We start from the raw sequence: 27,566 nt of genomic DNA, 5'->3' as shown, positions 1-27,566 counted from the left end.
TTGTCATATTAGACGTGTTTATTTTGTTAGTGAAAAGACATTTGAAATGTGTCAGGTGATTTTTTTAAATGTAAACAGGAGTGCCATAAATAGTCCCAAAACCAACTCCATCCAAATGCTGTGTAAAGACATTCAATTACACAAGGATTCAAAGGCGGCTATTGTTAGTGTTGCAGCGTTGTGCAACGACCAAAGTATTAAAAAGAAATATTATTAGCAATAGTAGTACAGAACAGCAAAATACTTTCTAATACACCCATATATACTTTAAATAACATTATTTTTACTTCTGTAACTGTCCGTTTCGTTAATCCGTTTTAAAAAGCGAAAAATAATCCATCACAGTCTCTAATTTATATTGTGTTGCAGCTAGCATGCAACGACCAGATTCCTTCAGCGCGGGAATTGGAGCAAAGGTTAAGACTCCTTTCCGCCACCTCAGAAATTAAAGGATCTGGTCGTTGCAGTGCTTCTGCAACACAACACGGTTTCCAGTGAATGAGATGGTTTTTCGCGCTAAACAAGCTTTCTGAATTTTATTTCACTAGCAATTAACAAATGGAATTTGTTTTTATGTATTCATATTTTTAAATTACGGTACTTATACTGAAGCAAATCAATATAATGACAATTAAAAAAAGTGATAGCAGAATTACAAAATAAGAAAGAAAATATGTAGTAGAGCAGAAACCAAATGAAAGTAGATCGGCATTTACGAGGTAATTCTTAGCTTATATAGATAATGAAGGTTTCTTCTACAGTAATTTGTGAACCAAATATTAATAAGTCAATATATAAAATCCCTCCCCCCTTTGTGGATAGTATTTTAGCATATACATATTTTTTTTATAAAACAAATGTATTTTATACTCTTGATAACTTTCCACATAAAACTGCATGATGGGAAACGCCAGATTGAATTTGGGACTAGTTAGCAATGCTTAAGGCGTAGCCACGAGGGGGGATATACCGGGTCCGGACCTCCCCAAGATTTTGGAACTCGACTAGCATTTGTAGACTTTCATAACGAACTATACTTGTTTAACAGATAAATGATTGATGTACGCTAAATATTTTATTTTACGCCTCATCATGTACTCTTCCTTTTCTTATAGAAATAATCGTTCTATCATTTTTTCTAAAAATATAGGTGACAGTAATTAAGAATTACTTATCTTTTCGGGTATAGTATGAGACAGGTTCGTTATTACGTAGACGTATTGGACCTTCCTAAAATACTTTGGACCCCTCCCAGCTAACATGTTGTTCCTATATCTGGCGGGTTTCAAGGTTGCTTTCCAGAACGTATGACATTGATAAACATTGTTTCCCTTCATGTGGAAGTATATTGTGTTCATCGTGCATTGCGTAACAACCAATACGGATGATTTGGAATGTAGTTTTTTTACGCACATGTGTGTGTGTGTGTGTGTGTTGATAGGGCTACCAACTCTGTAAAAAAAAAAAAAAAAAAAAAAAAGGCACTTCCTCAAAATTCTCCATGATATAGGTCTCAGCGTGAAGTATCTCTGTTCGGACCTATCCATGGAAAGGAAATATACTATCGTGAACAAAAGTGCATTAACACATATATTCTGTATGTCCTTAGAACATTCACTAATAAGCTTAATAGATACATTGTGCTATAAATGAGAAACTGAAATTGATCAATCGGCACTGATCAATTTATTGTATTTACCAGTAACTACCATTTCTTTAAAATAATCGAAACAGATGAACAAAAGTATAATAATCTTTACGTGACAATTTTGGATTTGGAAAATGAAATTCACTCTTTAAACATATAGTCTCTACTTCAACTATAGGAACTTGCTTTAAGAAGTCCTTTTCCACTCTTAATAAATGTATAGAATTCTTGAAAGTAAATTTCAAATTTTCCCTGACACAGTCCCTGTCATCTCTAAAATTATCTAAACAGGTGAACAAAATATATTAATCGTTGATAGATGGTGAAAGGTAACAGTTTTGAGTTTACAGAGTGACAGCTACTTTTCAATATCTGTACTTTGAGCTACATACAAATTTGAAAAAAAAAAAACGTTATAAAGGGGCTGGTGAGAAGTTCGTACCCGTCACTGGCTTTAATCAAAATAACAGCAATTTTTCCGGCCAGGCCAATGAACAGCCGGCCAGTTGACAGCCCTATGTATGAATATTTAACATTCGCAATTCATATACCAGTATCTCTTTTGTATCAGCTGTTTTGGTTATTAGTTATTAGGTTTAATTTTATTGTTTGTGCTTTAATTCTGTACATAACCTACAAATTCTGAATGAATTGCATACCATGACTTCTGTAAATAACTTACAAAAAAATTGCCCAGTTTTCAACTAAAGGAAAACTTACAATTAAGGCTTAGACAAAACAAGCAAAGTGCAATTCAGGAGAGTGTTCGAAAAAAAAAAAACGGTTAAAAATTTACAGGACATCTTATGGCAGTAATGTTGTATGCACTAGATATATTTCCGCAATTTATTTTAAATTTTCCTAGATAAATTGTGAATAAAGCGTGTTCAATGTACATTTTTTATAACATTAATCTCTGCTACGAACTCTCTTCAGTCTACACTGAAGAGGAATTCGGATCACTGTCAGCGGCTGAGTTTGCAAGAATGAATTGTTCACAATAATCTAGAAAAAATATTTAGTGAATCTACAAAGCTTCTGAAATTAATATTAACTGTACCTATGACGTCAGTAAAAGAAAAACAAATTTTTATTTTCACATCAAAAAGAATTGACACTTTCAAGAAATTGAATGTCCCAAGAAAGGTTATCGCCATTGGTTATGCTTTCCATTGAAAAAGACTTGACAATAAGAATACTAGAGTTCAACCAGCATGTATTAGGCAGATTTGTTCCAATCAAAGAGAGAAGAATGAACTTACTAATTAAATAAGGTGAATAATCGGGTTAAATATTCTGCATCTTTTACTTTTTAAAAACAGAATTTTATTTAATTTAGCATGTCACATAGCATTTGCATCTAAAGTTATGCTGATTAGTCAATGAATCCACTTTATATCTTCTGTCTCCGATCGTTCGTACTGCAACACACGAAACTAGAATCCACCGGCCACCACTGCAAGGATTGACGATCAAGTACATTATCAACAAAACAAACCAGGAGTAAAATTAATCTGGAAAGGTAGAGGGAAGGATAGTGTCACGTCGTCCCCCGTGCCTATTCTTGTCAGGGCTGTCAACGTTTCAAACCTGCTTACCCGTACATTCACAGCTTGAGTCCTCCGCTCCACTAACTTTAGAAAAAACTCTCTACTACTCTACAGCTCAATACACCACATGTCCACACTTTCTATAGTTTCTTGACTTTTTCTAATAGTATCAGTTATATTACCATTCACAACTTTAGCCTATTGTCTGAATATCTAATAACGAAGATAAATACTTAACTATAAAAGCTGATTCCCACATTTCTCACACACAGATCGCACAGTGTCTTCACATCGAACATCGTATAAGCGTAAAACAATAAATAGCCAATGGTTTTAATCAGAAAGGAACAGGCAACACGCGGAGAAACGTCGTGCTAGGAATGACGTGACACCATATAAGTCAAAAGCGGAAAAAAAAATTGCTGGTTGTATGGGGGCTAGACAATTATAGTCTGCGTCACCCGAATTGGCGTGTGGCATCAGCCAATAAACTCGCAGTGAGCTTTGCTAAACCTGAAGGAAAGAATCTGATCACTCATAATTATCCACAAATACGAAGAAAATCAATTTTGAATGATAAGATTCATCCCTGAAGGTTTAGTAAAAGGGCACTGCGACCTTATTCGCTGATGCCACAAATCAACTCCGGTGGCGCGGACTATAGGCCTACTATTGGGCTTATACAAAGTTACCACTCTGTTCGAACCTTACTTTGTGATTCTAATAACAGTAGGGTACGCAAATGAAATGATTTTTTAAAATTTTATTTATTTTGCTAAATGATAACAATGATGACCCTTTAACCAATAAAAGAAAACAAATATCAAAATTATTAGTTCTACCGTACATTTTGAATAGCAACCTAGTAGTGTAGACAGTACTTCTCCCCGTAGTTCGTTGCCAACCCCCTAAAATTAATTATCTGTTTTTATACTATTTTATTAAATTTTTACGAATTTTATACTATTTTTGGTACAATTAATGGTGATTTCATGATAATTTTATACAATTTTTGGTGATTTTCCATACATTTTGCCATTTTTATAGTGATTTTCAGTGTTGCCATCCAACAAAAATATTGTAAAATACTTTTGATAATATACTTTGATATCTAAAAGGGTAACACTTGATGGAAACACCCAAATGGTTAAGAATACAAAGGCTACTTACCGTTCTTCCCAAGACTCTATGAAACTTGTTCCTTCCCTTTCTTATTCCTCCCTAAAGTGGTGAAGAATAGCTGAATGAACTTGAGGGGATGCCAAGAGAGGTTTCTGTTAATCTTAAATAAAACTGTTTTTTGTATTCAAGAAACTCATTGGAGATGGTGGAAGGAAAGAGACACATATGGTGAAAGAATGTTAGGTCCTAAGGTCAGGTAACCAGTGGGAGAAAGGAGCAGGAAGACGGGGAGGGAGTAGTATTGGCGGAATATCAGCTCAAAATTCTCCTCAGGGGTCCCGGAAACAGGGGGTGGGAGATGCTTATGTAAAGAAATACACTATTGTTTAAATGACATATGATGACAGGTAGGGGTAGGAGGTTGAGAAGATGTAGAGAATCTTTTGAAGGCATGTAAAGAAAGGAAGAGTGCAAGGTGGAATGAGTGTCGGTGGTCCAGATGGTTGAGGTGAAGTGTGAAGTCCTTTTATTTTAGAGGTTTTTTCGTGTTTAACGTTTATTTTAGAGGTATATTGTGATAGTATAGAGTAGTACATATTGAAAATAAATGTATCGGATATTGTGGGAGGAAACAGACGCAACTCTAAGAAAAGTATTTTATGTATTTATATGGTATTTTCACTAGCTGACATGGGATTTCATCATAGGATATCTTTTGAATGATGTTTGGGCATATTCGTGTACGAAACTCGGACGAATTACAAAGTAGATTTGTATATATGAATAGTTTGTGAATGGGTGTATGTATGTATATTGTTTTTGATATGTGGACAGGAATACATGTACCATATTGTAGACATATTATTTCCGTTTGCATATAAGTGTTTTAAGCATGTCTTGATGGGTTGCATAACCTCTTTGATGTAAGGGTAGGATGGATAACTTCTTCCTTTTGGTTTGTATTGTAGAGTTATATATTCTGACTTTTTATGCATGTAAGGGTTTAAACTATGAATTAAATATAATGTTGGGTTGCATAACCTCCAACTTTTCGTTTGTATTGTAGATAGTGTTGTAAAAAAACGGTTTTTTTCTGTGAAGTTTTTTTTCAATAAAAAACATCGTTCTTTTTCATGTTTTTTTCAAATGTCTGTTTTTTTATGGCAACTATTATTTATTGATTTACGTTGCAGATTATTGAAATAATCAACAGAACGTGAGTCGAAGCCTTCGTAACTTACAAATCGTTTGTTTCTTTGTACCTATACGAGAAAAATTGTATGATTATTCCTTTCGGCCCCAGGTCATTTTTGGCGTTTTCCTACATTTCAAGTTAGTGACTTATTGCTCAAAAACCATTCATTCGATTGATATGGTTAAAGCCTTGATTTTTAGAAAATGGATGTGGCTATGTTTTGATGTAAGTTGCATTGCAGTGTTGCCAATGGACGGGAAATTATTGAGGGAAATGTAGGGGTGAAAATTTACAAAAAATTCCCTAACCGAATTTCAAAATTTTTTGTATCTAGTACCACTGCTGCTATATGGGTTCAAGACACCTAAAAAAATCTTTGTTGTTTTGACAAGGTACAGTGAAATCATGAAGTCGCTGGCTTCCATTGAAAGAGGAAAAGAAAAAATTCTGTCATACACATGAAATTTTGAAACTTTTTACGCTTCAGAAGCAAAAATCAAATATGCTGGGGCTACAGCTTATCTAATTATCCTATTGAAACTTTTTTATGGTGCGTTCTGTAGGGCAAAGAGGAAGGTTTCAGGTAGTGGTACGTTTGTCTCAATGTAGCCAGTAAGAGACTAATAATAGAGGGGAAAATGGAAATTTTCCGAATTTTTCACCTAAAAGCAGGAATTAATTGTTTTGGCTGGAAACACTGCCATCACACAGACGAAAACTATCTAAAAATAAACCTTAGTACTCCAAGAATATGTCCTACACTTATCATGGCGATATATAACAAAGTAAGGATGAAATTTTAAAAAAATCTCATTCTACCTCAGAAATTCACCATTTTCTTACCATTTCCAGAACATAGTTTATTATAAACCTCAACTGTACTTTCACTAATTATTCTAGTGAAACTTTTAATGGTGCGCTGTGTAGGCGGCTGTTAGAGACTGGTACGTTTGTTCGAATGTAGCCAACAAGAAGGAAAAAAGGGAAATCTTTCCAAAATTTGCCCCTAAAATCTGGAATTAAAATTTTCTGTAGCTGGCAACACTACTATCAGACACACACAAACTATCTGAAAATCGTTGGTATCCCTCTAATATATCCTACAAGTATTGTGACGATATCTAATAAAGTAAGCATGTCAATAAAAATATCTCATTCTGCCTTTAAAAAAATCAGTTATCTTCCCAATTAGAGAACAAGGTCTACTGTAAACCTCAACCGTACTTCCCCTAATTATCCTATTGAAACTTTCTATAGTGCGTTGTGTAGAGCAAAGACGAGACTTCCAAATACTGGTACGTTTGGTCCAAAATAGCGAAGAAGAGGGAAATAATAGAGACAAAACAAATAAATTTTCCAAAATTTCCCCCTAAAATCTGGAATTAAAATTTTCTGTAACTGGTAACACTGCTACCAGACAGACGCAAACTATTTTAAATTAAACATTTTTACACCACTAATATATCCTACAAGTATTATGACGATATTTAAGGAACAAAACTTCTAATTACCAAAAATATATTACAGTAAACAGAAAAGTAGGGAAAAACTCGAAAAATCAAGGGTTAGAACCTAAATACGAATTTTTCGTGCGTTCACTAATTATCCCATTGTAACGATCTATACTTGCGTTTGTTAAGTAAGGACAAATGTTCAATTGGCGTAAGTTGACTTGCATTCGGACTTATAGGTACGGATTTATAAACAAAAATTTCTAATTTTTTGCCCAAATTTAGACAAGTTTTAATTTCCCTAATTGGCAACACTCAGGCCCGTCGAATTGATGTCAACAGTTAGGTATCCATCCTAGGTATCTATCTGGTAAGTCTTAAGGAGGTCTTTCTACAACGAAGGAAGCTACCGGAAGAAAAGGTGTAAAGGAAATTCGAAATTAGAAATTTCTCGACTTTTTGACTGGGGTGAAATTTGAGAAGGAAATTCGACACCAGAAGGAGAAAATGATATGATAAACTATAGTCCAACCATATTTTGCAAGAATTATATCCCGATATCTCAATTAGTGTCCGCACAGGAGTGGATTAAACAAATCTCACACCCGTGTGTGCCACTTTGGCCACCTGGGCCACCGGGTATACATTTGAGTACATTTTTTTGACTACTAACTCGTGTTGTTCTAGTTATAGTCTCGACTAATAATAATATCGTTGTTGTAAACAATAACTTTATAAGGAAAATTTCTCTCCTTTTTACATCTTAGTTCCAACACTGTTGGTGAGAAATGCAGGGTTTCAAAATGAATTTTGGGATTTTAAGTCTTTGTAGTACTTATTACATTTTACGTGCAATTAAAAGCAATGCATCAACTAAAAGAGCACCTCAAACAGTCTTTGCTACAAGTGTTCAATGTGAGATTTATTCGTCACACGGCACACTTCTAGTCGATAGGCGAGAAAGGCCCATAAACTTTCCGCCATATGGCACAAAACACATTCAATTTAGGGGAGTCTCGTTTCAACTGTACCATCTCCTGAGGATTTGCTGACGGCCAGATACAAACATTATGAGCGTTCCCATTAGCTTGTAGGTGAAATGTCGATTTATCTCTGAAGACGACACGATCCAGAAAATCTTCATTGTTATGCAGCAATATTTCACTTGCGAAATTGGCACGTAAACCGTAGTCTGTAGGCTTTAGACCTGTAGCAACTGCAAACGATAAGGACGTAGTAGCAAGCGTCTCCTTAATATTCTTCACACAGACCATTGCACTGTACAGATTCAGTCTTTATTGAAACACAAAAAAGTTTCTGCTTTCTAGTCTCCATCTTTGCTGCTTGCTCTTTCTAACGGCAGACAGAAGAAACAATGCATGTACATGCGTGCGTACAAAACTGTTGAGCTGCTCTTTCATTTGATATAATATTTATAATTGCAAGTTAATTGTAATAGATACTACAAAGTTTCAAAACCCTAATATTAATTTTGAAACACCCTGCATTACTTCAAATTGTGTCATTCTATATTCATGTCTTTTATATACATATCATCAGGGCCGGTTCTAGTCAATTTGCCGCCCCATGCAATGGCATAATTTGCCGCCTCCCTCTTTCTCCAGAAAGAACAAATCTTAGAAGTCATGATTTTAAGAATGCTACTCCAGCATGAACAACAAAGGTGAGGGTAAGTGCAGTCGCACTCAAAAAGGCTTAAATACTTACTTAAAATGCATTCCCGTTGTGTCTGATTTTTTCTTTCTTTAAATAATAATCTATTATGTTAGTCAAAGATAAAGCAAACACATCTGCAGAGGAAGGATTGTAATCCTTTTTATAAAATTCACTATCGAGCTTCAATCTCAATGTATCAGTTTGCAGTTCCAGTGGAACTAGCTCTTCTATCTTTATTTCTTGATTTCTCTTCTATATCTGTTAACATTAAAAAAAAACCTTGTTTCTATCTTCAATGATAAGGAACCTGTTTCTGACAAAAACAAGACTAGTTGTCATATCAAAACTGTGATAACTTACTAAATGGAACAGATATTCACTACTATTCGAGAATTGAATTCTTGCCTTTGGCAACAATCAAGCAAATTGTGCTCGGATTTATTCGACCATTTGCTTTAGCATTGTCCATGTGGCCTTAAACTAATGCAACCTAAACATAATTTATGAATGTAGTATTCAAATAGAAGGTCAGTTTAGTAAATGTAACTACCATCATCATGAAGTCTACCGGCTCTGCATATCATATATATCTAGTCGACAAATTATTTATATATGACATTTAGAAAAATACTCTTAGGCGAATTAGTACTAGTTTTTACCTTTACACAAGTTATTTGAATTTTATATTGTTCGTGACAATATTTTCGTACTTATTAAAGGCCTGCTTACACGAAAAACTTAATTTCATTTCTACTTTTATTTCTTAGTTGATATTGATGAAAACTACTGAAACCCGAATTGTTAATAGGTATGGTATTCATGTAAATTGTTAAATATTTGTAGCGTATCAGTATCTTGCGTTTAATTTATGTTGCATTTTACGGTGATTATACCTACATAAAAATATTTAATACTTAAATAGACGTAAGATGCATTACAAATGACTATTTAAAAAACGAAATTTAGAAAAAAAACGTACATTTCTGAAAAAATACGAACGGTTTTTTTTCTATTTGAAACACTAATTGTGGTCTTATATATTGTGACTCTTTATGTGTGTAAGTGTTTTAACATTACCTTGAATGCAATGTTGGGTTATATATTGTGATTTTCACGTATGTAGGTGTTTGTTAGTCATGTCCTAGTTAGATTTTAAACACAAATGATATCACTGTAGTATAATCCATTTACTTATTTATATCTTTTAACTAAAGTCTTGTAATGAAAATATTGGTACGTTTACCTACTTCTAAGATGGTTTATCTTGTAGAAGACATTATGACGTCAACATGGTTTATAACTTAGGGTGATTTACTGTAGGAACTTATAACATAAAATATTATAAACACATATAAAAACCTTATATGAAGCATACGTATTCTTTCTTTATCTTATAGAGAATACACATACTTCGTAATATATCAATATTTGTTTGTATATAGGTGTAGGAATAAAACATAATATCGTAAATTGTAACGATATATTCTATTTATATAGTTTACAATATTCTATTTCCAATAATGGCATATATATATATATTTCTATATTTGCAATATTCTTTAAATAAGATGTTTATTATACTTAAAATATTTTTAATAACATATTTCCATATTTACATTATATATACGTAAAAGTACCAACTGATGGGTGTTGTGGAAACTTATGAACATATATGAGGATATTATGAGTATGTTACGACACCATGTTACCTTTACACAGTTTACTATTTACATATTTACTTATATACTTATATATACACAATATCAATTATTTAACACATTTAATACTTTGATAACCATATGGCAATGTCCTATAATCAGTAATACTGTCATGATTTAATCGTCGTATTTTATTTCCAACTTTTTGATGTGTTTTAGTTTCAGACTTGGATACGATGACAAACCCTTGTTTTCGTAAAATACTCCCTGGGTTGTTTAACTGTTTTTTGTGAACATTATCCCGAACTAGTTGATAAAAATGTTAAAAGTTAACTTCTTGTCGTGTGCGATTATTTAAATTTTTTCCTCTAATTTTAAATACATAATCTACTTTTCCCGTTTCAACTTCTTTTAAACGATAAGCATAATTTTTTGGCCCAAATCCTATAAATGCATCAATTTCCCACCCCTCAGAAACTTCATTAGTTAGTTCACCCAGGTAGGAACTCAAACAATGTGGTGGCTTTTCATTACGTCGTTGTACAAACATAATACTATCAGTGTCTCAGTACAATACACAATCAGGATGTACAGCTGTTAAAAACTTTTAGTTTTAGACGTGCCCACGAGGTGATGAATGCTGCAAGGACATTTGAAAATTTCCATGGTTTGTTTTTGTTTTCAATGTTTTTATATGATACAATGAGATGTTGCTCTCCAATAGGTAATACAGTAACTCATATTGTGGTGCCCATAGATAACTTAAAAATTTTTCAGGAGTATCTACAATTACAGATTGATATAAATTTCTTCCCTGTCCCCATTTTCCGTACAGCGAATTGAGGAATATTTTGGAAATATACCTCAGACCAGGGTTCGATTCAATATTATTTTCCGTTAACTGATTGTATTTATGGACATAATAGTCTGCAATTTATTTCTCTTTGTCTTCTTTAGTTTTACACCAGCTAGGAAACCCTGAAGACTCCGGTTTGATTTTTAGGAAGGAATTGACATAATCTTTAAACAGATTATCTTCCGATCCGGATAATTTGAATTCCCAAATTTCGATAATTTGTAGAATTTTGTATCCGACCTCTAAAGCTACATAAAGTTCAGTAGTACAGTATGTACCAGTGATGACACGTTCGGTATCATTATGCATGCAATTGTTATTACTTTGGTCCATACACGTACAGCATAACTCAAACAAAAGGCGTCCATTACACATATATGGTAGAATTGGAAAATATAAGTCACGCTAAAATCATTTGTAGTTAAACCATTAGTTTTTCGTTCAGACACAAGTTTCATAAAGTTTCATTTTTTACTTTTAGTTTTGCATGCTTCAATTCTTAAAGTTGTACTTTTAATTTTTATTTTGCAATTTGGCTTGCAACATTATGTTTTAAGTTTGTTTCTCTGTTTTGTTTTCAGTTTTGCATTTTCTTTCTTGTAGTTTTATTTCGTTTGCGCATTTTTATTTTTTTACTTTCTGTATTTAGGATTGCAACATTGTTTTTAATTTTGTTTCTGTATTTTTTATTTCCAGTTTTACATTTTTATTTCTTAACTTGTATTTTTAAGTTTGTTTTTTTGCAGTTTTTTCCTTTGCGCACTTTTATTTTACTTTCTGCAATTTGAATTTCAACATTGTGTTTTAAAAATTTTGTTTCTGCATTGCCTATTTTCAGTTTTATGTTTTTGTTTCGGAACTTGTACTTTTAATTTTCTATTTGCAATTTGGATTGCAACATTGTGTTTTAAGTTTTGTTTCTTCATTTTTTATTTTGTGTTCTGCATTTTATTTTTTAACTTGTCCTTTTTACTTTTAGTTTTCGCATTGAATTGCAACACAGACCTAAATTTTACTTCTCCATTTAACAATCAAAGAGTTTCATGTAATAAATTTTTTAAGTTTAACCTACGAGTGTTGTGTTAAAGAAATAACTTTCTTATGTTCAAGCTGACTAGAAAACTAAGTTTTTTCAATTAGTATTTCGAATTATTTTACAGTTTGCAACTATGATACTTTTTGTTTCTATCGGAAAACGCATTATTGTAGGTTCACACTGAGCGAGTGTTAAGAAAAAATAATTTTCTTATGTTTCAACTTGTTTGTCAGTTAGTATTCCAAATTATTTTAGTTTGCAACTATGTTACTTTGAGTTTCTATCGGAAAACGCATTATTGTAGGTTCATACTGAACGACTGTTAAGAAAAATAATTTTCTTATGTTTCAACTTGTTTGTCAATTTTAGTATTTCTGATTATTTAACACTTAGCAGTTTTAGTATTTTCGGAATTATCTGTAGGTTCACAGTGTAGCTGTTCTTAGGAGTTTTTACTATTTCAGAATTTTATTCTTCGGAGTTTTCGTAGGAAACGAATTGTTTATAAGATCACAGTATAGGTGTTCTTACGAAAGATCAAAAGATACGAACCAACTAAAATTGTTTGAAGTATTACAACATATTGTGTAACGTTGCGGAATGTTCATGAAATTAGTTTGTGTTTATTACAATATAATTAACACTTTCGTGATATTACCGTTACTAATTTAAAATATTTTCATGTAGTTTCAAACACCTGAGTACAAGACTTCAAGCTAAATTTATCTGTGTACGAGATTAAATTTTAAAAGTAGAAATTTCGCGCAACAAGCTGCACCGCACCCTATACAACTAGTAGTGTTAAAGTAAAGCCGTTCATCCTTATACTCTCTGTTGTTACTGCAATTATTTTAAAACAATAATTTCGTTACGAAGTTACAATTATTGCAAAGTACACGTACACCTAACAATAAACTTTCAAGTATACCTTTGCTGATGTTTAAAGTTATAAGGCTTTGGAAGTTACATTTACCAAAACGTACAGGAATTGTCGATAAACTCTTATGTTCATCTCCGGTAAACTTCGGCAATCTTCGGAAACCTCCGTGTGAAATTCTTGGAATTTCCAATTATCTGTGTTCATAATAAGACAATACATTACTTGTAATTCAGTATTGAAGAATCATTGAAAAAGTAAACACGTTTCCTGGTTGCACGCTGCTTGCATTCATTCCACCTTGCACTCTTCCTTTCTTTACATGCCTTCAAAAGATTCTCTACATCTTCTCAACCTCCTACCCCTACCTGTCATCATATGTCATTTAAACAATAGTGTATTTCTTTACATAAGCATCTCCCACCCCCTGTTTCCGGGACCCCTGGGGAGAATTTTGAGCTGATATTCCGCCAATACTACTCCCTCCCCGTCTTCCTGCTCCTTTCTCCCACTGGTTACCTGACCTTAGGACCTAACATTCTTTCACCATATGTGTCTCTTTCCTTCCACCATCTCCAATGAGTTTCTTGAATACAAAAAACAGTTTTATTTAAGATTAACAGAAACCTCTCTTGGCATCCCCTCAAGTTCATTCAGCTATTCTTCACCACTTTAGGGAGGAATAAGAAAGGGAAGGAACAAGTTTCATAGAGTCTTGGGAAGAACGGTAAGTAACCTTTGTATTCTTAACCATTTGTGTGTTTCCATCAAGTGTTATTCTTTTAGATATCAAAATATATTATCAAAAATATTTTACAATATTTTTTGTTGGATGGCAACACTGAAAATCACTATAAAAATGGCAAAATGTATAGAAAATCACATAAAATTGTATAAAATTATCATGAAATCACCATAAATTGTACCAAAGATAGTATAAAATTCGTAAAAATTTAATAAAATAGAATAAAAACAGATAATTTAATTTTAGGGGGTTGGCAACGAATTACGGGGAGAAGTACGGTTTATGCTACTCAACCCGTACACCCGTATCTGAGTTGCTAAACCCGTACGACGCGGGTGAAACCCGCGCAGTTGGTAGCCTTGATTCTTGCTCATTGTAATTTTTTAGGAAGTGGGGATGCCATAGATATCTTTTGTGAGGTAACGGCGTTTTCCCACGTTCCCCCTCACTTTTACCTTCTGAAACAAACAATAAAAGAGAATGTTTGATTAGTGCCAAAGATTGTCTTTAGCAAAAGAGGGATTGGAACATAGAAAACAAAGAGAGGGAGCCTAAGTCAATGAAGAAGAGCAATTGCATTGAAATACTGAAATTAATTGTAAGACATGATTTTAAAGTTGCTAACCACTTGTTGAACGTTATTGTATTTGGTAGAACTTCCAATAAATTCCAAATAACCTTACCACAGGAAATAAGACATTAAATTTTCTGTTCTCCTTTTGTTGCAATACTACTTTACAGAATAACAGATGTAACTAAATTTGAACACTGTTACAGGTGGAAAATTGATTTTCATGATTCACAAATGCTACTGAAAATCTATCATATGCAGCATTGGCCGAGCATGTGTAGAAATAAAATGAAGTATTTTAAGTTCCATGAGAATGTCATTCAGGCTAAGGAAGACGGATGGTTATGAAAGTTCGTGGAATGCTAATGTAGGGGAGAATAAGAGACCCTCGAAAAACCCATAAACATAAAGATTTCCATGTTGAAAGCATGCTAATATTTTGTGTTTGACAATGTTTCAGGCTGTATTACTATTCCCGACCTGTTTCGGGAACGGAAACAGCACTGCACATCACTGCTTTATATTCATACATTTAAACGATAATAAGATTTTTGGGGTACTGTATAATACTATCTGCCAACAATATGACATGTACAGCAAACAGTTATAATAAAATCCATAAAATACATTTGTTTCTTAATATATATTACACATTTCTATGCTATTTTTCAGCTTAATTGTACTTGCAAAATATTCAACATATAATTACCATTAGTGAAAGACACAACTGTAGGAACTTCTTCTATTCCATCTGGTATATCTAATTCATGGTCCACAAATGTGAAATTAGGATTTAAACCTATTCCAAACTGTGAATTTGGAAGAGTCTTTGGAAAACCTGAACTGTTACCTGTGTTAAAGACAAAATTTAGTTAGGTATAATTTATCAAATATAATCATAGTTAAAATATAATTTAAAGTATTTGGAAATCTCAAGTTATCTTACTCGTATATTATATTTCAAATTATAACCAAGAATCTTGTCAGTTTGTGTGTTCTTCAGTACTTGGGAAAAGTAAGAATTGCATTAAATTGCAGACCTACTCATAAATAATTGATTCGTTTTGAAAGGACTATATTTTCAAAAATATTACAGTACAAACATGAAAGGTATATTAACATAAGTGCAAACACTAAGTTTTCTGCACATTCTACAAATGTATTATACGTGTCCCTTTGGTAGCACGACACACGACCAGATGGTAGTCGACCTCGTTCCTATCCTCTGGAGCAGAAAAGGGTCAATCCACACGACGTGGTCCAGAGCAGGTTCCTCTACCACCTCCAAAAATTATAGAAATTCGAGTGTGATGAACTTTGTGTATGAGAAAGTCAGTAACATCATTCACGTTTTCGTATGTACTGTACAAGTGTTCCTGAATAGCGGCCATCTATGTTGTCTGTGGCGTGCCAATTTTTGGATTGGCAAGCGTTTACGAAAACTAGGTTGCTCAGGACGCACGAATCAGACGAACACCAAACAGAAATGAATGTTTACAGAAGAGAGACTGAGGTGCACGGAGAATACAAACTTTTGCTTCTAAATAAATATGCAGGGTTGCAAACTAATACACAAAATCACTAGAAAAACTACAGTTAATTACACTTTTAGAGGGGCTGTATTTTGGAATGGCATAACCCTAACAGCACAATTACATAGCAGACATATGTATATCACGTTCCCTCAAGTACATGGGAATGTGCGCAGTATGTGTCTTATATACCTATGAAAGAGAAATCACATGGATGGCAAGTGATAGTCACAGTCTATGTCCGCCCCTAGGCACATGCGTGACATATACCTGGAAAAATTACCTAGTATGTTTTAGGTATGTTCTTTCCCATACCGTAACCAAAAATTACTCCCCCAAAATAAGTTAAATCGCCCTTATGCGTAATTTGTTTACATTAAGGCGAGTCTAAAAACACTTTAAAAAACTAAAAAAGCACCCGGGGATGGGAGCGAACCACCAAACCTTTGATTTCTAGGAGCGTGCTCTTCCCACTTGGCCACGGAAGCGACGAAAAAAATCGTCGCTTGTAGATGGATAAATTTTGGGGGTCTTTTTAATTTGGCTAATCAGAGTGATCTTGTAACCCCGTATATTCGACGATAATCATTTGGGATCAGATGAAATTCTCTCGCCATGTAATTTTATAACAAAATGACGCGCGTCTCTTTACTTTATTTCATGGTTCTTCCAAATTCACTTTCAAATGATCAGCGACAGTTGGCATCTAAAAAATACAATTGTTTATCTCTAACTACGTAAATAATTAACTGTTTACAAATATATGAAAGATTTATCTTAATTTTTATTCATCAGTTATGCCATTTCTTTCTCTTAAATTCATCTTCCTAATTTGATGCATTTGTTGATTCATTTTTGTAAGCGATTGTGTACTAGAAGAACAGAAAGTGGAGCAGAAAGCGCGAGAAAATGTTACTGCGCATGAGCAAATATAAACAGCTGACTGTCATTCGTGCGTCGCTGCAGATATCAATTATGTGTCATAAGTATCTGAAAAAGTATGCACCTAAATGAAGTACCTCGAACATGAAAGATATATGCCCCAAGTGAAAATATAAAAACAAATGACTACCACAGTGCGAAACTGAACGAGGTATATAAATGCTACATTTGCGGTCCATTGTCGCAAATATCAATTAGGTGCAACAAGCACTTAAAGCTTTAGATAGCTGAAGTACACACTTAGCACATGAATACCACATTTAACAAATGCCGGGTACCTAAAATGTAGCTGGGACACCTAAACGGCACATGCCTAGCACATCTTGTGCTGTTAGGGAAAGTTGGGGGTTCATAAGTTTTGTCCTGCTAAAAATTGCTGCTTAGGCCACAAAGTAATCCTGTACGTGAATATACTATTGCAAAAAAAAAAAAAAAAAAAAAAACGACTGATATTACATGGAGAAAAAAGACAGGACGTAGTAAAAATGCAAAGAAAGCACGTGAGTGACGATGGTCGAGCCCGGACAAATGTAAATGTTTGGATATGATTCATGCAACATCTCAAAAAACTATGCATGGTACAGCAATTAGTCCCGTTTTATTTGTGTTCAGTTGTGCAAAAGCTTGCAAGTAGCCTTTGTTCTATCTTTCTAGCTCCATAATCATTGCCACGTCTTTATGGTAAGAGGGTTAGCTCACTCTTTCACCAACGACACCCATCATCGAACTGGACTACAGTAATAAGGCACTTAATGTATCAGCAAAGTATCGAAGAAATGCAATCCGATTTACTGAAGTTACTGTTCACAAGGTTGCGTTACATATGATAGAATAGCCTTTGGCTAGCTGTGGGCTCCTTCCGTTTACTCGACTTGCAGCCTCGGACCTCTAAAAGCTATAATTCTACCAAATTTCTTTCCGTATTTGAAGAATCTAAAAGATAAGATTTTGTATCACAAGAAAACACGCATTTAAATAACATAATAATTACCTTATTTCCCCTTTTTGAACCCTTAAAAACTAAAAATATTCAGTTTTGGTAGTATTTTTGTGCGTTAGTCCCGGAAGTCTACAATCATGCAAAATTTCATCGTTCTAATAGTGCTGGAAGTATCTAAACATTTAGGGTGTAGAAGATGCCCTATAGAACTATCTATCTAACTAACTCTATGGCCTATGGAACCCGGAGGTTCTATGCCGTGTTTACAAAAGGTCTCCACTGACTTTTATCCTTAGCCAATTGGATCCAGTTTCTACTTTGTATTCCTATTTCTGCGAGATCCATCTTAATATTGTCCTCCAATCTGCGAATAGGTATTCCTAATGGTCGCTTTCCGGTTGGTCTTCCAGTTAAGATTACGAATGCGTTCTTACTTTCTTCCATTCTGGCTACATGATCTGCCCACCTGACCCTCCTAGACTTGATGACATTAACAATGTTGGGTAAACTGTATATCTTATGTAGTTCCTCGTTACGAACTTTCCGCCATTCCCCATTCACGTTTCTCTTAGGTCCGAATATTCGTCTCACGATCTTGTTCTCAAATACTTTCACTGTATGTTCTTCCTTCCAAGTAAGCGACCATGTTTCGCAACCATACAGAACAACAGGAATGAATACCATTTTATATATTTTAAGCTTAAAATTCCTCGACAGAATTCGCGACGACAAGAGATTTTGAACTGAATATTAATACGAATTCCCTGCTTTTGGTCACCATTTAATATCTTCGTGAATATGGTTTTCGTCCGTTAATATTGATCCTAGATATTTGAAAGTATCCACTTTATCAAAAGTATTATTAGATATTTTAACGCATCAACAATTTGTAGTATTACGATCCCGACGCACTTCCATGTATTTAGATTTCTCTGCATTTACTTCTAAACCAATGTCCCTGCAAGCGTTTAGCAAGACCTCCACATGTCTTTCTATTGTTCTCCTGTCACCCTCGATTAAATTTACATCATCAGCATATGCCATTGCCTGGTGAACCCCATTCAACTCTAGGCCCTAGTTGCTATCTTTAATTTTCCTTATAGCGTATTCCAGAACGAAGTTGAATAATAATGGCGACAACGCATGTCCTTGTTTCAGGTCATTCTCAACGTGAAAGCTAGTGGACAAAAATTTTCTTACCCGAACTTTACTTTGGGATTCATTTAAACATATCTTGATTAATCTAATTAGCTTTCCCGGTATTCCAAATTCTGTAAGAATGATGTACAATGCTTCACTCCTGACCGAGTCCTAAACCTTTCTAAAATCAATAGATAGTTGCTGTACCGGGGTATTGTATTCGCACTTCTTTTCGAATATTTGTCGAATGGTAAATATTTGGTCGATAGTTGATCAATTTCGTCTAAATCCGCACTGATAATCTCCAATAATTTTATCTGGAGCTAATCTTGTTAATAGAATGTTTGAAAGGATTGTATAGGACGTTGACAGAAAGAGAAATGCCTCAATATAATTATTACAGTCAGTTTTGTTGCCTTTCTTTGTTAATTGGAACAATGATTGATTCTTTTCACTCTTGTGGCCATTCTTCCTTGTTCAGGATAAGGAGAATGAGTTTGTGTATCTTGTTCCACAATTTTTCGCCTCCAGCTAAAATTAACTCAGCCGGAATTTCGTCTACACATGGAGATTTGTGTTTCTTTAATTTCTTTAATGCGATTTCTACTTCCATTCGGTTAGGTTCTGGAATATACGATTCTGCGGTGTGTATTTCCTTCTCCCCACGCACATTAGTCTTTGGCTGCGTGTTAAGCAATTCGTCAAAGAAATCTTTCCATCTATTTAAGATGCTATCTTTGTCAGTGAGAACTGTTCTGTCAGCTGTGTTTAGTATATAGGCACGAGATTGATAGCCTTTCTTAAATTCGTTGATCCCCTTATATATGTCCCGAATGTTTTTTATTTTTACTATTATCTTCAAGTTCCTTAATTTTAGCTTTCAAAAAATCGTGTTTCTTTGTTCTGAAAGTTTTGGAAGTTTCCCGCCTGATGTCTACGAAATTTTGTGTAGTTATTTCATTCGAGTTTGTAGCCAACGTAATTTTGCCTGTTTTATCTCCTGCGCTAGTTGAATACATTTCTGGTTGAACATGGTTTGTTCCAACATATTTCCGCGTGTTCTAATTTTTCTTTTGCTGTAATTTTAATGCTGTCTCTAATTTCAACCCAAGTATCCTCAATACTAGTGCACTCCGAATCTTGTGAAACCGAGAACCTATTCGAAACTCCAATATGATATTCCTCTCTTAAGTCTCTCTCTTCTAATTTCTTTAAATTAAATCTCTCCGTTTGCAGACATTGAATATGTCCTTTATTCAACAATACTGTCTCTCTTATTATCGCTGCTACCAGTGTCACAATCAGCTCCTCTAAACGACCTAACATCAATAATGCTATATTGTCTTCTTCTATCTACTAAAACATGATCGATTTGATTATGTGTTTTTCCGTCTGATGAGGTCGAAGTATATTTATGAACTTCGCGATGTGGAAATTTTGTACTCTTCAGAATAAGGTTTTTGGATATTGCGAAAATCACGAGTCTAACATCGTTATCATTACTTTCCTTATGCAGACTTTCGTTCCCTAAAATCGGTTTGAATATATCCTCTCGTCCTACCTTCGCAATGAAATCCATTAATATAATTTTAATATAGTATAACGGGAGTTGGTCAAATATCCGTTCCACTTCCTCGTAAAAGCTGTCTTTTATATCGTCATCCTTATCTTCTTTTGGGCATGTACACACACGAGCAAAAGTGTATTCACACTTCTATTTTTCATATCCTGCAATGGTAGACAACCTAACAATACTGTTGAGGTTCGTTGGTTGAGAACTACGTAAGGTGTTCTACAAGTGCACCTAGTTTGTTAGAAACATGTCAGTGTAGCAAAAAGCAAAAGAAAAAAGAAAAAATATCCATGTTCCTGCGACGAAAAAAAAATCAGGTAGAATACGCCGTTTAGTATCTAGAGAGCGATTATTATCATGAGAAAGTCACAAAGAGAACTTATTTAATCTTAGACATACCAACGAAAAATCAATGTTAGTCAAACATTCATTTTATTTTACAGATTACAGTATTTTAAAATCTCCGAATCCTCTATATTATTCATTTCAACGTTACCTTCACTTTTGTTAGTTATCAGATTCATATTTCTCGTAAAACTTTATGAAAAAACATCAGGTCGAGGTGTTTTGTCTTCCATCTTTGTTTTGCGAAAATATTTTTATCAGCAAAATAATGGTAGTTTTTATGTTTAAAGTGTATTATTATTATTATTATTATTATTATTATTATTATTATTATTATTATTATTATTATTATTATTATTATTATTCATTTACACATTAAAGGTAACAAGAAGATTTTCTGAAGTAATATTATTAGTTTCCAGTGTTCGAAAGTGAAACAAAAAAGAAAACACTAAAAATAAAAAAGAAGACAAACTAAGGAAGCAAAAACCAAATATGCAATGTGTGTCACTTGAATTTGGGAAAACGATTTCATCAGTAGAAAACATGTTATATGCTTCAAATATGACAAATAGTCATATTTTGTGTACACATAACACGAGTTTGTATAATTTAATCCCTAATTAACGAACCAGCTTATTTTTATTAGAAGCATATACGATATCAAAAGAAGACCAGTTCTTTCTTGTAATACGCCTTCATAGGTTAGCACTTAACGTTGATACAACAAATGTATTACAACAAGTCCCAGATATTACGTTTGTTACAAAAACTTCTGTTGTGTATTATTGGGTGAGTGGCTATCGTACTTACCATTGAGATAGCCATTAGGTGTCTTGGGTTCGAATCTCCGCCACACCTGACTTATGATTCTTTTTTCTAATGCTTGTTAAAATAAATAGAAGGCAATACTTCAATCATTTCCATTTGGAGCTGACCACGTGATCCTTATGCTTCAATACTACGTCGAACAAACGTTTGTTTAGTGGCGGACATAAGTGCTTGACCATGTAGTGGCGACTAACTTGAAACCAAATGCAAAATATGAGCATTCAATCTGTCATATCTGGACTTGGGTATGGAGAAGAAACAAACTTGAAGATCAAAGTTATAAGAACAAAAATTATTAATATAAACTATGCCAAAGATTTCTGACTTATATCATCTTAAAATAAATACGAAAGACGATTTGAAAAGAATAAAAAAACGTAGAATTTAGTAAGCGGAGGCAAAGAAACCTAATGTTAACACCAAAGGGCGAATCTTTTACCGCGTATTGATCGTAGTTCAGTTGTCAAGGCACTCGGACAGCAATCTGAAGGCACTCGAATCGGATCCATAGAGGGCAAGTAATTTTTGTTGCTTTACAATTTTTGGTGTCAATTGATTAGCAATGAATCACGTTTAATTATTATCAGCTGGTTTTATAGTCGTATGTTTCAATACTTGAACTATGAAATCTTCAATAATAATAATAATAATAATAATAATAATAATAATAATAATAATAATAATAATAATAATAATAATAATAATAATAATAATAATATAATTTAATATAATATAATAATAATAATAATAATAATAATTGTTATTATTATTATTATTAACTCGTAGAAGATAACAAGCTAAAGATATACCACATTGACTTGACACCTAGTCTTCCATTCCAAGCACTGCTATCGGCTAAAGGAATTCCACTCCCTTTCGTCATCCGCTCTCTCGCTTAATAATAGCTGAACCCTCATTGGCTAAACGCGTGGGCGTGTGAGGGTGTGAATTTTAGTTCGCATTTTTGCCACGGCTCAAGATATTTTGGCAGCCCTATAGGAGCTTATTATTGGTCCGGTCATATCATTACAAGCAGAAACGTGACATTTGGCATGAATAATGGTTGCTTCTTTTTACTGTTGCCCACGAGATGAGAAATATCTCATCTAGTTAGTAAAACAAAACAAACAAAATCGAGACAAGAATGAACATTTTCCATTTGAAACGGGGCAAAGCTAACTCAAATTATCGTCTTGCTTTCGGGATAAGACGAAAGGTATCGTAAAGAATTCTCGCAGTGGCGTATTTAGGATATTGTCTCGGGGGGAAACTTGAAAAACAGTAAGAAGGATTTGGGTTTGTTGTTGTAATGCTAAAAGGTAATAATAAAATTATTTCGGGGGGCTTAAGCCCCATAGCAACCCCCTAAATACGTCACTCATTGTTCGTCTTATCTCGATTCTCGGAATAGTGTATGTTCATTATTTAAGTAACAATCGCTCTTTAGACTGAATCTTATGCGATATTTTGTTACTTTGTATTTCTGAGCTCATCGAATTATGGTCTTGTAGGTATTTTTGTAGCAAAGCTTTTATAATTACTTCTGCATATTCTAGAAGTTAGTTCGTTATATGCCTTACTGTTCATTTATATTCTGTTATTTTCATTACAGTTATATTCCTTAAACAGTAGAATACTTTCTACATGAAACTTTAGTGGAACTGTTTCGTTTAAAATTGGGATAATAGAGTTTTAAATCTCTCCTTAAATAGTTACCCACAAAGTATTATAAAAAGTTTTTTTTAAAGTTCAAATGTTTTGAACATTTTTGACTTTACACCCTTTACTCAGCAAACACAGATATGTTATTTTTCCTGACGAATTGTTCCTACAGTGACCTCCGGGGGTCAAGAATAATTTCTTCGCAATGGGCTAAAAAAGAAAGTGGCAAGTCGACATCCTAGAAAACACACACACATTTCCTTTTATTAAAGTATTTTTTCGAAAGCTACTCTGAAACAACGGTGTGTCGTTTTCCACAACTCCGGTTTGGTGTTGTTTGCCACAATACTTTTATTGAGGATATATCAGTTCCTATTCCAGTTAAGACTAGCACAAACCTGAAAAACAGCTAAGTATTCCCAGGCACATATATTCGCATTGATTCCTCGTGAATAAATGGTGATTGTTCTCGCCTTCGGGACGAGAGAAGTGTCATATATAATACTCGGGACGAGATAAGACACACTTCATAGACACTCTTCTTCACACGCCTAACCTTGCTGTAGTGCAATAATAGGTTTTGGGGCTTGCTTTGATATTTTTTTCTCCGTAACTCATTTTAGCCGCATTGTTGTTGACAATTGTGAACTTAGCTTAACTTTGTTCACTCCAGAGGTGGCGCTCTAAACAATTTGTTGTATGGTACTTCATATCATTTGTTTATGAGAGCACTTCGAGGTTTAACGTGCAAAACTAGTTTCGAAATCAGATAATTTGATTTTAACACACTTCTGTAAATAACAACAGTATTCTTCAGAGTGGCAGGTGAATAGGAACAGAATGCCTCGAGTTTATAAAGAGATCCTCGTGCCAAAAGACATCGTAAATATCCAATGAATCTGTTGGAAAAGGCTAAAAGGGACATTATCGTTAACAGATTAACGTACAGAAGTGTAAGTGACAAATACGACATACTCACAACAGTTTTACACAGACATGTAAAACATTCTAACGTGAAGTTTCAAGGAGGTCAAACAGTGCTAACAAAAAAATGAAGAAATGACTGTTGACAGAATTGTAAAGTGTGCAGAGTGGGGTTATTCCCTAGAAGTGTATGACATAAGGTTTATGATCAAAGGATATCTGGACAAATGTGGGAAAACAGTTTCAAAGTTTAAAAATAATTTTCCAGGGAAAGAATTTGTTCGTGGTTTTCTTCTACGTCATTCGGCAAAATTGGCAGTTCTTCTAAGCCAAAACATCAAGAAAGCTAGGGCTTCAGTGTCTCCTGAAGTGATAAATGCATATTTTGACAATTTCGAAAAGGAGCTTAACAGGATTCCTGCTGAAAACATTGTAAACTATGATGAAAGTAATCTTACAGATGATCCTGGAAGATCAAAAGTTGTTGTTAAACGTGGATGTAAGTACCCGGAGAGGGTGATGAATCATAGTAATTCAGCTACGTCCGTTATGTTTGCAGCATCAGCAAGCGGAGTTTTGCTGCCTCCAAAGTTGTCTTCAAAGCGGTAAACATGTACAACACATGGAAGCTCAGAGGACGTCCGAAAGTAAGATATAACTGTACCAGATCGGGTTGCTTTGACAGTCGCACTTTCGACGATTGGATACAAACTGTCGCCCTCCCATACTTCAGAGAGTTAAAAGGTCCTAAAGCACTCATCGGAGACAATCTCTCGTCACATCTGTCAGTGGAATGAATTCGTCTTTGCTCTGAAAATAATATAAAATTTATATTCCTTCCCTCCGATTTAACACACTTAACTCAACCACTTGATGTTGCATTTTTTGCCCCTCTCAAGAGGAAATGGCGGGAACTCATTTCCAAGTGGAAAAGAGGCCCTTGTATCCGAGAATCAGCTCTTCGGAAAGGCATATTCCCAAGGCTTTTTGCAGAGCTTCTCACAGCCATTGAAGAACATTCTACTGCAAATATAAAGTCTGGTTTTCGCAAATGTGGAATATTTCCTATAGACAGAGATCAGATTTTCAAGCAGATTCCCGATGCAGATCCTGAAGCTTCAGGAAATATTGCAGCGTTGGACGGATCACTGTTGGAAATGTTCAAAGAAATGCGATATGGGAGTTGCATTCCACAAAGAGTTCCAAAGAAGAAATTGTCTGGTGAAGCCGGAAAAAGTGTTGCCCTTCTTGAGGAAGACCCAGATGACCTAGATTCTTCAGAAGACGATATTGAGGTAGTGGAAGAAGCAATCGAAAGTGAAGAGGAGGACAAGGGGAAGCAGGAAACGTTTGTACCGGTAGTAACAGATGTTAACTATGACGACATTTCAGAGAACGGCTGGCTGTTAGTGTCTTTTCCTGTAGCTGAAAAATCCAGAGCTATGAGGTCTAATGTTGAAAAGTTGTTCATCGGTAAATTTCTTTCCAAAAGAAATGGAAGTCTTACAGCAACGTTCTTGCGCGGCAGATCTTACAGCAACGTTCCAGGGTTGTGGTGTAAGCCGACGTATTGAGACAATATATTTATTTTTATTCGACCCATACCTGCCCTTATTATAAAAATGGAGGGGATTTTCAATACTCTCTTTCCCAAAGACGTTTGCTGAAGTCTAATTTTATATTAGGTAGTAGGTACGTTACATAAAAATACCTAACCATTCTCTTTTCTATGCTGCTTATTTTTGCAGTTAGAAGCAGGTTGGGTTTTCAAAAGAAGCTTTATATGGAATTTAGTGCTATTAGATGGGAAGTTACATTGTTAGGGGAATAAAAATAGGAATGCTCTACCGATTGGTATTTACTAATATTCGTTTCGTGTGGGAAAAAAAGAAAGAAACTAGCCCAGTATTGTGTTGTATATTTTATTTGCAGCAGTGTATATGATTGCCAGTTATAACATCCATATGGATATAGTTATATCTTGTATATGTTATCGAGATTTGTATGTTGGGTGTTAAGGTTATATGTTTATTATTGATCATGGCTCATTCACAGTTGAATTTAAATAATATTGATAATGGTGATCACGGAGTATTTGTTGATAGAACGAATGACATTTGGGATTTAACATTTTTGCAAGAAAGCACCACATTTGTAGATAGAGGGACGGGGAGAAGTACAGCTACGAGCGAGACCCCTCAGGTGTTCGGAGACACGGCTCGGCGAACGATGACCCCCGTAACAGGTGGTAGTGATAAGCTATGTGTGGTAGGTCAGAACGAAGTAGATGTCTGTTAGAAAGTATTAGCGTTGATAGTCAACCGAGCAGGCATTCCGAGGTTAAAAATAAACAAGGTAAGGAATTTCACAGTAGTAATAGTAATCCGTTCGTTCCTTTTTGCACTTCCTTTTCTAAGTTAACGGTAGATGCTGCAAAATATAGCTTTCAGGAATACATAAATAGAATTCCGGAATGTGATGGAACAGAGCATCACAAATTGTTTTTATTTGGGAGAGAAGTTTATAAAATAATAAAATTGAATTTATTTCCTGTTGAGTCGGTACTAATAGCTGCATTAGGAAAAACTAGAAATTGTTTACATGAGGAACTAATGAATATTTTTTGTATTACACTTGATTGGATAGAGATATGTGGCAAGTTATTTCATAGGTTTGTGCCACCCTTGGCTAAAAGGGAATTAATATATAGCTATGTTGATGGGCTACAATCACCTACAGAATTTACTTCTTTTTATATAAATAGTATAGTAGATAGTTATACTATTTGTATGGGTATACGGAATGAGAGAGACATACTTGAGTATGTGTGGAAAGGGATCAAACCAGGAATTCATCACGAATTGTTCCGCTATTCGAAACCCCCATCTCTAAATGAACTAATGAGAGAAGTGCAGCGTTATGAGTTATTTCAAAAGAATGTACAAGTGTACAGTGAGATTACTAGGATGGGTCAGGTTCCAGAGAAACATCCGACTCAATGTTATTCCTATGGAGGAAGACATAGAGAGAAAGATTGTTATTTGCGTAGACGGTCAAAACAGCAGGAAGTGATTACCTCTAGGCGGAAGTACAACGGTTAGGGTCTAGTGCTTTAAATAGTGAAAAAGTCATTAAATCCGGAGGATAACCGAAGGATACATTGAACTTTAGTGCTCCAGGGTTAACATTCAATAAACAGAATGATGTTACTAGTAAGCAGAAAGACAATTCCGGAAAATTAGTAGCGGTGTTTATAAAAGGATATGTTTTAGGGAAAGATTATATGGGAGG

General features: G+C 34.4%; 1 protein-coding gene across 2 annotated transcripts in view; it reads right to left on the bottom strand.

Annotated features, from left to right (window-relative positions):
* LOC145678425 (alpha-1-inhibitor 3-like) overlaps positions 1 to 27,566 on the bottom strand; it is a 2,648,409-nt gene that overhangs the window by 66,306 nt on the left and 2,554,537 nt on the right. For both annotated transcript variants that reach the window (XM_081748543.1, XM_081748544.1), the window contains exon 27: positions 15,096 to 15,236. In XM_081748543.1, coding sequence (XP_081604669.1) covers positions 15,096 to 15,236 — 141 coding nt within the window. The remainder of the gene's footprint in view (positions 1 to 15,095; positions 15,237 to 27,566) is intronic.

This window comes from Thermobia domestica, chromosome 2, assembly GCF_964235325.1.
Source record: "Thermobia domestica chromosome 2, izTheDome1.hap1.1, whole genome shotgun sequence".
Taxonomy (NCBI): domain Eukaryota; kingdom Metazoa; phylum Arthropoda; class Insecta; order Zygentoma; family Lepismatidae; genus Thermobia; species Thermobia domestica.
The sequence above is the reverse complement of the archived record's forward strand: the minus strand, read 5'-3'. Positions and strand labels throughout refer to the sequence as shown.